Raw genomic sequence first — 16795 nt, forward strand, 5'->3', positions numbered from 1 at the left:
CCAGGCCCCAATGTCCGTGTTTCATTCAGGTGGGAATAGATGCCGGGTATGTGCTCTTGTTTCTTGCTCAGATGGGAATCTCACTTTGTGTTTCTTGCTTAGATGGGTATTGAACCCAGGCCCCACGGGTGCCACTACGCAGTAACACCAACCACTGAGCCACTGTGCCGTTCTGGGTTTCAGCCTGTGTCGTTCGTATATATATAATCGTCGTGTTTATACAGAGCTTTAAAGAGAGACTCCAAAAGCCCAAGTACTTACCCACCCAGCTGGGAATTGAACTTAGGGCTGCAAAGATTGTTCCATAGTAGCACTAACCCCTGAGCCACCGTACTGTTACGAGATCTTGTGTTTGTCGTTCGTATATATATAATCTTTGTGTTTATTCAGAGCTTTAAAGAAAGAAGCAAAAACCCAACCCAACCCACCCAGGCGGGAATTGAACTCAGGACGGCAAGAACTGCTCTGTAGCAGCGCTAACCCCTGAGCCACCGTAGCTCACACTGTATGGGGTTTGTCGTTGGTTTATATATCATCTATAGTGCATGCAGCGCTGTAAAGGCAGAACAGCGCCCCCTACAGACGAGGCTAAGGCCGGCATTCAACCCAAGGCCCCAGTGATACACTGACCGCTAGGCCTCATGTCTTACAGCAAATCTCTTATCCTTTGTCTGTATGTTACCAACATGGCGCTCCCTAGCAACCATGCAGGGAGCGTCATAAGAATTTTTTTAAAAAAAGAAACTGATCTGAAGAGCTTTCAATCACGTGGCGGTGTCTCTGAGCCCAAAGGTGCCACATGGGGGCCCCCCTGCTATAAATGCGGGTGTTTGCTGTAGTGGGGATCCCGCACTCCCAGATTAACAGATTCGGATTGGACCTTCCAGCGCCCCCAGTAAAGCCCCCCCTGTATAATTAACTCCGTGCTGCCCGTCCTCACTGCTATTGGCTCTCCATTTGCACAGATTCATCTTTTTATTATAGGCGCCTTCATCTCATTGGCTGATCCAATCTGTAAGGAACCAATCAGTTCCAGGCACCGCCCTGTGCCACTTGGCTAGCACGTGCCGCTGCCAAGGATGCTCCTCCCACTCAGGGTTTAAGCTGCTTCATCTCATTGGCTGATCCAATCTTCTGTAAGGAACCAATCAGTTCCAGGCCCCTCCCCGTCCCACTCAGGGTTTGAGTTGCTTCATGGAAAAGGCTCTAGAAAATTCCCAGCGGTGCCACCTACAGCAGCGGTTCCCAAGCGATGGTACTGCCTGGAGCGACCCAACCGGAAGGCCCGGGGGTGCCCCTCTCCCCATAACAATTGGGCAACTTTAGTGAGTGGCAGGGAGGCCTGATGGGTAGCATGTTTAGGGGCTGTTTCTATCCCCTGCATGGTTGCTAGGGAGCACTATGTTGGTAACATACAGACAAAGGGTAAGAGATTTGCTGTAAGACATGAGGCCTAGCGGTCAGTGTATCACTGGGGCCTTGCGTTCAACTCCAGCCTTAGCCTCGTCTGTAGGGGGCGCTGTTCTGCCTTTACAGCGCTGCATACACTATAGATGATATATATACCAACGACAAACCCCATGCAGTGTGAGCTACGGTGGCTCAGGGGTTAGCGCTGCTATAAAGCAAGTCTCTCTGTACTGAGTTCAATTCCCGCCTGGGTGGGTTTCGCTTTTGCTTCTTTCTTTAAAGCTCTGTATAAACACAACGATTATATATATACGAACGACAAGTGCAAGATCTCGTAACAGTACGGTGGCTCAGGGGTTAGTGTTACTGTGGAGCAATTGTCGCAGCCCTGAGTTCAATTCCCAGCTGGGTGGGAAAGCACTTGGGCTTTTGGAGTCTCTCTTTAAAGCTCTGTATAAACACGACGATTATATATATACGAACGACACAGACTGAAACCCAGAACGGCACGGTGGCTCAGTGGTTGGTGTTACTGCGTAGTGGCACCCGTGGGGCCTGGGTTCAATACCCATCTGAGCAAGAAACAAGAGCACATACCCAGCATCCATTCCCACCTGAATGAAACACGGACATTGGGGCCTGGGTTCAATACCCATCAAAATAAAAGCTGAGATTCCCATCTGAGCAATAAACAAGAGCTGTGGATACATAGTAACACACATGGGCCCTGGGTTCAATTCCCACAACTGAGCAAGAAACAAGACTTGAGATTCCCATATGAGCACAATAGGAGAGTTGGTACCTGGGTTCAATTCCCATCTGAGTGAGAAACAAACATTAGTGTCTGAGATTGATTCCCATAAGGGCAAGGAGTGAGATTCCCAGTTGAACAAATGAGAGTTGGTACCTGGGCTCAATATAGAGCAGGGCACTACCTGCACAGAGCTGGGACATGAGACTGTGGAGAAGAGAAATCCTTAAATAATTTTTTTTTTTTAGGGGGAATTAAAAAAATCCCCTACAGGTTAGAGCAGATCCCCCGGCCTCAACTGACACAGCTCCCTGAGCCTCTGATGGGAATTGAACCTGGGACCCTGCACTGCGAGGCAGCAGCTCTACCCCCTGAGCCATTTTGCCTCTTGATAAATGAATGTATTTTTCGTAAATTTATAGCGTCAGCCCCTTTACTGAGCCCTAAGGCTGATGCCACACGAGGTGTAGGGCCTGTACCCGAGCGTATTCCATTCATTCAGGTGCAGGCACAAGTAGCAGGCGTAGGGCGGAATTTTCGCCAAGCGTTTTTCCGCTTGCTGAAAATTTCAGCCCTACGCCTCATGTGGCATCAGCCTAAAGTCTCCCAAGAGCTGTGACAGGCATTTAACTTGGTACCCCTGTGGGGTGATAGGGACCTTAGATTGTAAGCTCACTGGGGCAGGGACTGATGGGAATGGGATAGGGACCTTAGATTGTAAGCTCACTGGGGCAGGGGCTGATGGGACTGTGATAGGGCCCTTAGATTGTAAGCTCACTGGGGCAGGGGCTGATGGGAATGGATAGGGACCTTAGATTGTAAGCTCACTGGGGCAGGGACTGATGGGAATGTGATAGGGACCTTAGATTGTAAGCTCACTGGGGCAGGGACTGATGGGAATGTGATAGGGACCTTAGATTGTAAGCTCACTGGGGCAGGGGCTGATGGGAATGGGATAGGGACCTTAGATTGTAAGGTCACTGGGGCAGGGACTGATGGGAATGTGATAGGGACCTTAGATTGTAAGCTCACTGGGGCAGGGGCTGATGGGAATGGGATAGGGACCTTAGATTGTAAGCTCACTGGGGCAGGGACTGATGGGAATGTGATAGGGACCTTAGATTGTAAGCTCACTGGGGCAGGGACTGATGGGAATGGGATAGGGACCTTAGATTGTAAGCTCACTGGGGCAGGGACTGATGGGAATGGGATAGGGACCTTAGATTGTAAGCTCACTGGGGCAGGGGCTGATCAGACAGAGAAGCTGAGTTTTCCATAAACAGAAAAGCACTTTATTTGGCACAAAAAGGATCAGAAGTCACAGATCTACTTTAAACAATAAGAAGAAAATAATCTGAGCCCCCAGGCTCGGCCCCCATTGGTCGCTCTTCCCCCAGTCAGAGCCCAGTAGCCTTTACCCGACTGTCTGGCGTCTTCTTATTTGTTGCGGTGCCGTTGGGCCCAGACCTGCAACCGGAGCTTCATCATCATCATCATCATCATCATCATCATCATCGGGGAACTCTCTGAAGTGCTGACTTTGTGTCCAGTGGGTGCGCCATTGTTGCCGATGGAGCTAGAGGGGTGGGATGGAGACAAAGGCTAAAGGTTAGCTTCCCCTTGGCTTTCACCCCTCCCCCACCAAGAGTCAGGTTGGACCCCTGGGCCAATAGTATTGTAATTATGCCTATTGCCCCTCCCCCTAAGGGTTTCTGTTGCCCCTCCCAGCATTCCCATAGGCCTTAGGGGCCCCAGTTAAACAGAATGGCACCGAAATTACGGCCTGAGAGCCCCCCGGCCCCCGTCACACAAACACAACTCTGCCTTTTTCCCTTTGAAGCCTGGAATCTCCCCTAAATAGGGAATAGAAAGAATAAACACTGCATTTGGTGAACCCAAACCCCACGGAGCGGCCATATTGTCCCCCAACATGAGTTGCCCCAGCGCCAGGGTTCCAGTAGCCGGGCTGTATATTAGCCCAAGGCAAATCCCCTCCCATGGTGCGTTCCCATGTTGGCCCTGATATGGGAGGAGCTATAGATCTGAGGTTACAGTGGGGCGGGGTAAAACTGGTCAATCGTGTTTAAGTTAAGAGCCCCCACATTGCTGCCCCCACAAACATGGAGACTTTTAACTAAAACAAGACCCACTAGTTTTGCCCCGCCTCACTGTGACCTCAGACCTATAGCTCCTCCCATATCAGGGCCAACATTGTACAAGGGGGTCCCATCTCCCCTACTCGGGGGTTTGGCCGTTACTGTGCCGGGGCAGTAGGAGCCACTGTGGGGCAATACAGGGGGGTATTAGGGGTAGGGGTATAAAATCACATAAATAACAGAGAAAAGCTGAGAGAATGGGGGGGGCACACTCATATAAGGGGCAAATCCTGTATCTATACCCCCCCCCAGCCGTTACTGTAATTCCTCCTGTGCCGAGGGAACCTGGGAGATACCTGGGGCTGTTATTGTGCCCCTGTAGCCTCACCTGCCCCTGCCCCTGCCCAAACCCCTGCCCAAACCCCTGCCACCCAAACCCCTCCCCAAACCCCCGCCACCCCACCACTCAATCTTCAGCTCTTCGTTTAAAGCTGCAGAAAACTAATATAAAGCACCAGAGGGGTGCCCCCCCCAAACCTGCCGTCCCAGGCGCAGGCCCTCGGGTGCCTATATATATAAATACGGCCCTGGGTACAACTTTGCCTTTAAGCATTTGCAGCAGTGCCAGAAGGTGAGACATGACTGTGCCCCATATTCATTGCACAGGATAAGGCACCGCCCTCAGTAATTACACTGTCAGTGGGAAAACTACCCCTTTGCCCCCCTGTGGGGCAGATGTTAAGCCAGTAGATTGCCCTCACACACACATACCTTCTGGGGCTCCTCCTGCCGCTCCCCCTGTCCCCCCAGCTCTCCCTCCGCCCAATCAGCAGCCGGTAAGTCCCAGGGACTCCATTCCCTGCTGCCCCCTTCCCCCAGCATTTCCTGCTGCTTCTCTCAGCTGCACCAATCACCTCTCCAGCACCAGAACCAGCACCCAGCCCTCTCTGGGTCCCACCTGTATTAACCTCTTCAGTGCTGCTGGGGAACTGCACAGGCTCATGTATTATAAGGGATAATGTACCCCCTACTGTAAATGATAAGGATATTTGTTTTATGGTATCTCTCTGTACAGGCTATGAGCAAACTTAGGGGGCTGTTCCTGCTGAATTGTGCTTAGTAAAGGGGAATCCCTATGTGCCATAGTTTTATGGTATCTCTCTGTACAGGCTATGGGCAAACTTAGGGGGCTGTTCCTGCTGAATTGTGCCTAGTACAGGGGAATCCCTATGTGCCATAGTTTTATGGTATCTCTCTGTACAGGCTATGGGCAAACTTAGGGGGCTGTTCCTGCTGAATTGTGCTTAGTACAGGGGAATCCCTATGTGCCATAGTTTTATGGTATCTCTCTGTACAGGCTATGGGCAAACTTAGGGGGCTGTTCCTGCTGAATTGTGCTTAGTAAGCCTTTCCCCACCTTGACTTTCCATGCTGTACTCAGTAGGCCAGCCGTTCCCCCAGGCGACTAAGCGATGAATATGAAGGTGCCAGGGAACCATTAGCTTATAATGAGCCTCTCAGCAGCAATGGAGGCAGATGGTTCCACTCTGCAATCAGCCGAGAATGCGGGCACTTCTGAGATTACAAAGTCGCTACAATTACTCTGATGGAACCAGAAGCGCAAAAACAAACCATTTCCCTTCTCTCTATTCCTGTTGTGCTGATGTGGGGGGTTACAGGGGGCACAAATGGAATGGTACAGTCACCAGGGACCCTACTGTCTCCATCTTGCCCTACTGTCTCTATCTTGCCCTACTGTCTCCATCTTGTCCTACTGTCTCCATCTTGCCCTACTGTCTCCATCTTGTCCTACAGTCTCCATCTTGCCCTACTGTCTCCATCTTACCCTACTGTCTCCATCTTGCCCTACTGTCTCCATCTTGCTCTACTGTCTCCATCTTGCCCTACTGTCCCCATCTTGCCCTACTGTCTCCATCTTGCCCTACTGTCTCCATCTTGCCCTACTGTCTCCATCTTGCCCTACTGTCTCCATCTTGCCCTACTGTCTCCATCTTGCCCTACTGTCCCCATCTTGTCCTACTGTCTCCATCTTGCCCTACTGTCTCCATCTTGCCCTACTGTCTCCATCTTGCCCTACTGTCCCCATCTTGTCCTACTGTCTCCATCTTTCCCTACTGTCTCCATCTTGCCCTACTGTCTCCATCTTGCCCTACTGTCTCCATCTTGCCCTACTGTCTCCATCTTGCCCTACTGTCCCCATCTTGCCCCTACTGTCTCCATCTTGCCCTACTGTCTCCATCTTGCCCTACTGTCTCCATCTTGCCCTACTGTCTCCATCTTGCCCTACTGTCTCCATCTTGCCCTACTGTCTCCATCTTGCCCTACTGTCCCCATCTTGCCCTACTGTCTCCATCTTGCTCTAGTGGCACCATCTTGACCTGCAGTCTCCAGCTTGCCCGTTATCACCATCTTCAGCTTTTCTATGCTCTTCATACATCTAACACCTACATGCTGGGCGTGGGGCTACTTTATTGGACCCCAGTTCCACCCAAAGACAGCTGTGCCTGACCAACCTTGTTAATGTAGGAGAGCTTTCTAAAGAACCTCTAGGACACCATTCAAAACTTATAGTTCTGTTGCAGGCCATTGAACTTTGTTGTAGTGTACTATTGCCGGGGTCAGTGACCCCCCAGTCAAAAACTGCTAATAATAGGCCATTCTATAACGTACTAAAGTTAACCTAAGGGGGAACCGGCCCTTTAAGGCATTGGGAAAGCATCTAAGGAAGCGGCGGCACGCTTGGCTATTAATATAATAGAAAGGCAAATGTGCTTTGTGGCTCGGAGCCCATTGGAATCAATGACCGCAGCTCATTCCTCTCGTTCCCTCCGTAGCTGTCACATTCAGTGTTGCACCTCCCGCCGCCCATCTGTCACCCACCTGTGATGTCACAAGCGCTTGTGCCGGTGACAGGGAACATTTAGAAGGCGCAGGACGCGGTGTTCCCAATAATTCAATGTGACAGTGATGGAGGAGACCCCAGAGCACCCAGCGGCCCCTCATGGCTCCCTCTCTATGGTCTCAGGAATAGAACAGCGAGGGCTAAAGTGCAAATATTCAATTAAACAGAGGCCACGAGGGAAAGCGGATTAGGGCGACACTTAGAATTACACGAAAAAATACTTCTACAAATATCTATCTTGACTAAAATAAGCTCTGCCACTGTACTGCTTACCTATCTTAACCAACATCTACACTAGTTACCTATCTTGTCCGACATGACCTCTACAACTACACGAGTTACCTATCTTGTCCGACACGCCCTCTACAACTACACGAGTTACCTATCTTGTCCAACACGCCCTCTACAACTACACTAGTTACCTATCTTGTCCAACACGCCCTCTACAACTACACTAGTTACCTATCTTGTCCAACACGCCCTCTACAACTACACTAGTTACCTATCTTGTCCGACACGCCCTCTACAACTACACTAGTTACCTTTCTTGTCCAACACGCCCTCTACAACTACACGAGTTACCTATCTTGTCCAACACGCCCTCTACAACTACACGAGTTACCTATCTTGTCCAACACGCCCTCTACAACTACACGAGTTACCTATCTTGTCCAACACGCCCTCTACAACTACACTAGTTACCTTTCTTGTCCAACACGACCTCTACAACTACACTAGTTACCTTTCTTGTCCAACACGACCTCTACAACTACACTAGTTACCTTTCTTGTCCAACACGACCTCTACAACTACACTAGTTACCTATCTTGTCCGACATGACCTCTACAACTACACTAGTTACCTATCTTGTCCGACATGACCTCTACAACTACACTAGTTACCTATCGTGACCAACATGTCCTCTACAACTACACGAGTTGCCTATGTTGTCCGACACGCCCTCTACAACTACATTAGTTACCCGTCTTGACCAACATGACCTCTACAACTACACTAGTTGCCTATCTTGTCCGACACGCCCTCTACAACTACACTAGTTACCTACCTTGTCCGACACGCCCTCTACAACTACACTAGTTGCCTATCTTGTCCAACACGCCCTCTACAACTACACTAGTTACCTATCTTGACCGACATGACCTCTACAACTACACCAGTTACCTATCTTGACCAACATGACCTCTACAACTACACCAGTTACCTATCTTGACCAACATGACCTCTACAACTACACTAGTTACCTATCTTGTCCAACATGACCTCTACAACTACACTAGTTACCTATCTTGTCCAACATGACCTCTACAACTACACCAGTTACCTATCTTGTCCAACATGACCTCTACAACTACACCAGTTACCTATCTTGACCAACATGACCTCTACAATTACACTAGTTACCTATCTTGTCCAACATGACCTCTACAACTACACTAGTTACCTATCTTGTCCAACATGACCTCTACAACTACCAGTTACCTATCTTGTTGACTCTACAACTACACTAGTTACCTATCTTGTCCGTTACACACTACAACTACACTAGTTACCTAACATGTTGACTAGTTACTATCTTGACCAACATGACCTCTACAACTACACCAGTTACCTATCTTTGACCTCTACAACTACACTAGTTACCTACTTGTCCACATGACCTCTACAACTACACAGTTACCTATCTTGTCCAAACATGACCTCTACAACTACACCAGTTACCTATCTGACCAACATGACCTCTACAACTACACCAGTTACCTATCTTGACCAACATGACCTCTACAAATTACACTAGTTACCTATCTTGTCCAACATGACCTCTACAACTACCTAGTTACCTATCTTGTCCAACATGACCTCTACAACTACACAGTTACCTATCTTGACCAACATGACCTCTACAACTACACTAGTTACCTATCTTGTCCGACACCACCCTCTTACAAACTACACTAGTTACCTTTCTTGTCCAACATGTCCTCTACAACTACATTAGTTACCCGTCTTGACCAACATGACCTCTACAACTACACTAGTTACCTATCTTGTCCGACATGACCTCTACAACTACACTAGTTACCTATCTTGTCCGACATGACCTCTACAACTACACTAGTTACCTTTCTTGTCCAACATGTCCTCTACAACTACATTAGTTACCCGTCTTGACCAACATGACCTCTACAACTACACTAGTTACCTATCTTGTCCGACATGACCTCTACAACTACACTAGTTACCTTTCTTGTCCAACATGTCCTCTACAACTACATTAGTTACCCGTCTTGACCAACATGACCTCTACAACTACACTAGTTACCTATCTTGTCCGACATGACCTCTACAACTACACTAGTTACCTATCTTGTCCAACACGCCCTCTACAACTACACTAGTTGCCTATCTTGACCAACATGACCTCTACAACTACACTAGTTACCTATCTTGTCCAACACGCCCTCTACAACTACACTAGTTGCCTATCTTGTCCAACACGCCCTCTACAACTACACTAGTTACCTATCTTGTCCAACACGCCCTCTACAACTACACTAGTTACCTATCTTGACCAACATGACCTCTACAACTACACTAGTTACCTATCTTGTCCAACACGCCCTCTACAACTACACTAGTTGCCTATCTTGTCCAACATGACCTCTACAACTACACTAGTTACCTATCTTGACCAACATGACCTCTACAACTACACTAGTTACCTGTCTTGGTTACCTGCACCTTTTATCTCACTTCCTCTACCTTTAGTAACTGTAAGCTCTTGCGAGCAGGGCCCTGCATCAGTGTGCACCTACTCTATTTAATTGTTACTCTTTGTATTGTATTATTTATCTGTAAACCTAATTTATGGGTTTTTTTTATTAACAACTCAAAAAAAGTGCAATTTTTTGTTGAAATCTCTTTATTTTTGAATCCATAAATATCTGTTACTGACAAAAGTTGAAAAAAATCCTTAAGACTCTAAATCGTTACTATGTCCATGTTCTGTATTCAGTACATAGAGAATGTGCTTATACAGGTACAGAACTACAAGGTTATTATCAGTAAAACAGTCATATACATTGATAGGGTTTCTGCTCATGTAGCGCCCCGAAGCCCTGGGCCTCGACATTCAAGGGTCGGACTCCCTTCCCGACGAAGAAATAGTGGACCCGGGGCCACTGACTGTCCAAGGTACCACACGAAGGGGGGGGGGTTCCAAAGCACAATGTCACCCCCCCATAATACCACACAGGATTATTGTTACCAAAAAAAAGTCCGTTGAGAGTTACAGGTATCAACTTTTTGTTTTTATCATAATAATCACCATAAACACCGAGTCGGGGTATAAGCACAGATTCATCCGCTTGTAGGAAATATTTACCCTGGACTGGAAAAAAAAAAAAAAAACCTGCAAAAATGATTTTATACAGATTAAGTCAATTGCTACAAAATCTAATGTTTCACAGTATTGTGAGAAGTTACAGGGTTTTTGTTTTTTTTTTTAATTCTCATTTTTTTTACAAATACACAAGTCGGAACCGATGAGTAAAAACGTTTTTTTTTTTTTTACTGCCCCGGAGTGAAACCTGTAAATATAAAAATGGCTTTGTACATCGAGACAGCGGAATGGCGGCCGTGGAAACGAATGAAAAAAACTGTAAACATTATTTGTCTCTACGTTCCACTATTTCTCCATTTCTTTACATTTTCCAAAAAAATATCGGCAACTTTTTTATTTATTGGTTATAAAACACAAGATCCCCCTCCCTTTTCCTTCACCTCCAATCAGAAATCACTTCCCCTCCCATCAGAATTAGATTCCCCTCCCATCAGAATTAGATTCCCCTCCCATCAGAATTCGCTCCCCCTCCCATCAGAATTAGATTCCCCTCCCATCAGAATTCACTTCCCCTCCCATCAGAATTCGCTCCCCCTCCCTTGAGAATTAGATTCCCCTCCCATCAGAATTCGCTCCCCCTCCCATCAGAATTAGATTCCCCTCCCATCAGAATTCACTTCCCCTCCCATCAGAATTCGCTCCCCCTCCCTTGAGAATTAGATTCCCCTCCCATCAGAATTTGCTCCCCCTCCCATCAGACTTAGATTCCCCTTCCATCAGAATTAGATTTCCCTCCAATCAGAATTTGCTCCCCTCCCATCAGACTTAGATTCCCCTCCCATCAGACTTAGATTCCCCTCCCATAAGAATTTGCTCCCCCTCCCATCAGACTTAGATTCCCCTCCCATCAGAATTCGCTCCCCCTCCCATCAGACTTAGAATCCCCTCCCATCAGAATTCGCTCCCCCTCCCAACTCTGTGTAATCTAAGCTACCAGCAGCCAGAGCTGCAGCAGGAAGCGACAGAGACCAAGCTAAAATGGCAGCTGCTATCTTAAACAAACAGAGGGAGCTTCTATGGCTGTTTACTCAGGTATGGTAAAGCTTTCTGCACTATTGTGACTAAGTTATTAATAATAAAATGCCAAAATGCCTTTCCTTCTCATTAAAATCTAAAAATACCAGAAATGCTTCAGATAATGTATTTTTTCAAAACACATTTTTTGGCGCTATTATTTTGAATGATTGAAAATAGCGTGACCTTGTACAGAGAACCCTGCAGTGATAGTGGGGACTGGATGTGCTACTGAATTGAACAAATGCAATTAAATGACATGGGAAAACAAGGAAAAACCGATCTCTGAAAATTAGGGATCCGGCCGAAACCGAATCCTTCAAAAAAGGCTGGATTTGTCCCAAATCCCGAACCGAATCCGGGATTCGGTGCATCCCTACTGAAAATCTTCAGAGCCAAAGGTTCGTTGAGCTCATCATCATTTTTATTCTAAAACTTGATTGAAAACAAAAAAATCTTGAATAAAATTCTCGAAGTTAATTTTTTGCCCCAACCGCTCAAATATTTATGAAAAACTAGAATCAGAAAAATGAAATCGTGCCAATTCCTGAAAAGAAAAAACTGCTGACCGTGAACATTATTTAATTAAAAACTCATAAAAATAGAAAATACCCCCCCAAGTGACTGATATAAAAACTTGAAAAACTGAAATTTCTTCCATTTGAATTGTATTTACTTAGTAAATTTGAGTTCAGAAAATTAGAATTTGAAAATTTGAATTCTTTTGCCGCATTTTTCTTCAAATTTCAAATTTGGATCCATTTACCGCTTAGTGTCTCCCAGTCTCATTTGGGAGCATCTCTGTCTCTTTTATAAGGGAATCTCAAATATCGAGATGAGCAAAAGCATCAAAAGGAAATGACCTCGCGGCTTATGGCCGAACTCCGTAGCGGTTGTTTAGTTGTACGATACCAACGTTCCAACAGATCCGCTCTACAACCATCCAACTACAGAAAGAGACACCCGTTGCTGCTTTCTACCATTCCCGTGACTTTGGCATAGAATTCGAATTCTGATTTTCAGCTCTCATCAAAAAATTGTAGTCAAAAAGTAAAATTCTTAAATTGTTTGGAATAATCAAAAAACATTCAAATTAGAAATGTATATTTTTTTTTCCAAAAAAAGATTTATATAAATTCAACCAAAATGTCAACGTTTTCAAGTTTCAATGTATCTTGCTCGAATTTCGAATCGTCCAAAAACATTCAAAATAGAAGTGTATCGTTTTAAAAAAATTCCATCAAAGTATTATTTCTAGAAACAAAAAGATGAAAATTCCACCAAAATGGATCAGTTTCCATTTCGGAACTCTATAAACCTCTAGGAAATGCCACACCCACTGCGAGCCCATTGGGTAAGTGGGGCTAAAACAACCTAATAAATCAGACAACATTCATTGGGATCAAAAAGTAAAATTCTTAAATACTTTGGAACAACCAAAAAACATTCAAATTAGAAATGTATATTTTTTTTCCCAAAATAAAATTTCTATAAACAGCAAGGAGAGGAAAATTCAACCAACATTTCAGAATTTTCAATTTTCGGGGTGCAATTTATTTGGATCAATGTGTCTTGCTCGAGAATTGGAATTGTCCAAAAACATTCAAAATAGAAGTGTATTGTTTAAAAAAAAAATCCATCAAAGTATTATTTATATAAACAAAAAGATGAAAATTCCACCAAAATGGATCAGTTTCCATTTCTGAACTCTATAAACCCCTAGGAAATGCCACACCCACTGCGAGCCCATTGGGTAAGTGAGGCTAAAACAACCTTAATAAATCAGGCACCATTCATTGGGATCAGCTTCAATGTCACTGAAATTACCTCGTTCCTCGTATCGTACATTTCATGTAAAGAGGGATTGAATTTTGCCCCAAAAACATTCCCGTTTTAGCGGTTACGCTGACAATAAATATGAATCAAAGCATAAACTTCCCAATTCAGGTTTAGTTACCATTAGTGATGAACGAATCTGCCCCGTTTCGCCGAAAAGTTAGCGAATCAATGATGAAAAATTCGCGAAACTTCTTTTGACACCCATGACTTTTCATCCGACAATTTTTGGACGCGCGACTATTCTTTTGACGCCCAGGACTATTCTTTTGTCGCCCAAGACTATTCTTGTGAAATTTTTGGACGCACGACTATTCTGACGCCCGCGACTATTCTTTTAACGCCCGTGACTATTCTTGCGCCAATTTTTGGATGCACGACTATTCTTTTGACGCCCGCAACCATTCTTGTGTCAATTTTTGTATGCATGACTATTCTTTTGACAATTTTTGGATGCGTGACTAATCTTGCAACAATTTTTGGACGCGCGACTATTTTGACGCCCGCGACTATTTTTGCAACAAATTTTGGACGTGCGACTATTCTGATGCCTGCGACTATTCTTTTGATGCCCGTGACTATTCTTGCGACAATTTTTGGACGCGCGACTATTCTTGCGTCAATTTTTGGATGCGCGACTATTCTTTTGACAATTTTTGGATGCGTGACTATTCTTTTGACAATTTTTGGATGCGCGACTATTCTTTTGACAATTTTTGGATGCGTGACTATTTTTGCGACAATTTTTGGACGCACTGCAAATTTTTTCATCCGTTTCGCTAAACAATCCACCAACGGAGAAACGCTGAAATTTGTAGCGAATCCATGCCTGCCGAAACATTTCGCCCATCACTAGTCACCATTACTTGGGGTTGGGCTGTAGTTCATGTAGCAGATACTCAACGCCAGGGCTTACACTTACTGAGATAAGCACAGCACCAAACAATATTCACTACATCACGCTGAGTAAGGTATCAGAAGGGCGGATATCGTTTATGGACAAGAACCGAACAAAACACTCAATGGGCCGCCCAACCTCCAGCAGCACAAACGACTTGACTCCCCAGGACAGAATGACCTACGTGTCCAATATGTCCACTATCTTAGAACTAGATGACAGTTACACCAAGCCCTGCCTCTGCTCAGTGAGTAGTTCCACTATATAAAGCTCAATATATAGATATATATATACGACACAAGAGGTCTACAGATGACCCATGGCAAATATTTTTTTTTTGGTTTTGAAAGTCCTGGGTAAATACTTAACGAACATTACTCACCTGAGAAACAGATGTCCGGTCAAGGAAGAAGCATTTTTGGAAATTCCAACTACGTTCTTCAGACAGGAATTTACAACTATATGTATCAGTAACAATCCGGAACATAGAACTATCAAACACAGCATGGATTTGGGGGCTCAACTCATCTCACAGTAACAAAGATCGAAAATGAATCCATGTCAAACAAGATAGGTCCATGTGATGAAAAACTACGACTTGTATGTAGGAGGGACTTACATGTGACTTGTATGTAGGAGGGGCTTACAGGTACGACTTGTACGTAGGAGTAGGTGCAACTAGCAATGGTTGGGCCATCACTAAAGCTTGAGAGAACCATGAATGAGGGTAATAGAAAGGTGACAACTGCAAAACAAGTCCTAGATCTGAGTGGTGGGGGCAAAGATCCCTTCGATCCAGACCTCCGACAGAGGCATTTGATAGGGTTCTTCTGCACTAGGGGTGGCAAATATGGAGCAAAATATAAAAAGCTAATATGAAATGGCTGCAAGGATGGATGGCGTATAGTATGTGCAACATGGCATCACGTGACTTGTTTGTATATTGGCAACAAGCTTCTCTGCAACATTGAGAACTCTTTGTGTTTCCCTATTTACTAACAACGTCTATTTACAACTCAGGTTTCTGTAAAAACGGAGCAAAAGTACGACGAGATGGATCAGTAGTATTGTGCTTATTGAGAAACACACACTAATTCCTACATTAAAGACGATTAATAGGCACTAGTATATTTTCTTTTCTCACGCGGACCCTACGTTGACCACCTTGACCACAACGTTGAGCGTTTAGGACCTCCGAGGGAAAAATGCTGATAGTACAGGGTCTCCTTTGGGTAAAGAAAAAAAAAAGAAATGCTAAGAGACATAAATAATCAAAGAGTTGACATGGGTGGGAGGTGGGCTCCAGGTTTTGTCCAGAGGCCATTGAGAGTTTGAAGGTTTTCGGCTAAATGTTACTGTTGATGAACGTGAACTTCTTCTGGGCACTTGTGTTTTTTTCTGTAGTAACCTGCAAGGAATGGATTTTTTTGTTCTGTAGCCGGTTGGTATTTACTGCTCAGACCAACAACAGTCAATGCAGGTAGAGCCCTTGAATGATAAGGGTTAAAAAAAACAAAAACATCTGAGCCTTTTTTATTGTCCGATTTATGACCGGTGAAGGCGTTCTCTTCAAAAAATCCCATGGGGGGTTCTCTTTCGATAATAAAAATACAATAAGGAATGAACGTGGAATGACCAATGGGACATAAGAGGTCTTCTTGGCCTACAAGGCCACTGGCATGTGTTGTCCAGGGACTTCTTGAGTCTATGTCCGCAATGTCCTATCAAACAGTCACTTCTGTTTTGCTGGCTGTGCGGTACTGTTGGTGGTGTCCTGGAATATAATGGAGCTGCTCCACCGTGTTGTGCCGGCGGGACGCGAAGGCCTGCCGCTTGGCCGCCGTTTGGTTCACCCCCAATGTATTATACAAGTTATTTGAGGCACTGGGATGAGAGTGCATCTTTGTCATCCTATAGCGATCCAGGACGGGAGTCGAAACAAAGACATCGGTTTGGGAGATGGCTCTTGACATGGATTTTTCTTGAAAATCCGACCTCTTAAGCGTCATCGCCTTGTCGGGTGAAAGCAGAGGATCTTGGGAATGAAGGCGTTCGGCAGATAAGAGCTGCTCGTCTGAAAGGATTCGGTCGTAGGGCATCCCGTATCCTTCCTCAGGCATGTTCCTTTCAGGAGACAGAACCCTGTCCTGAGACATTGCACGCACGGGCCGTCTTGGCCGCTCGCGGTAGTTGGGCTGATCCTGAGTCATCTTAATAACGTTAAGGGGAAGGGTCCCCCTGGCTGCCAGATCGGGAAGATGCCGTCTCCTCATGTAATATTCATCGGCCTCTTTATCGGCTGCGAGAAGGGAAAAAAGAGAGAGAAGATGTTTCTTTAATGACACTGCCCAGAGCATTCTGCAATGTTAAACAATTCATTATATTCTCCAACAATATTCCTTCTGCACAGAACCAACTGACAAGACTCTCTCGCCCCGTAAAGACT

At 45.5% G+C, this 16795-nt stretch overlaps 1 protein-coding gene across 5 annotated transcripts in view; it reads right to left on the reverse strand.

The window, feature by feature from the left end:
• Positions 1-14157: 14157 nt before the first annotated feature.
• Positions 14158-16795, reverse strand: part of shisa6 (shisa family member 6) — a 283418-nt gene continuing 280780 nt past the window's right edge. For all 5 annotated transcript variants that reach the window (XM_031894479.1, XM_031894477.1, XM_031894475.1 and 2 more), the window contains one exon: positions 14158-16648. In XM_031894479.1, the coding sequence (XP_031750339.1) occupies positions 16074-16648 (575 nt within the window). In that variant the 3' untranslated portion in view covers positions 14158-16073. The remainder of the gene's footprint in view (positions 16649-16795) is intronic.

The sequence above is a fragment of the Xenopus tropicalis genome, chromosome 10, assembly GCF_000004195.4.
Source record: "Xenopus tropicalis strain Nigerian chromosome 10, UCB_Xtro_10.0, whole genome shotgun sequence".
NCBI classification, from domain to species: Eukaryota; Metazoa; Chordata; class Amphibia; order Anura; family Pipidae; genus Xenopus; species Xenopus tropicalis.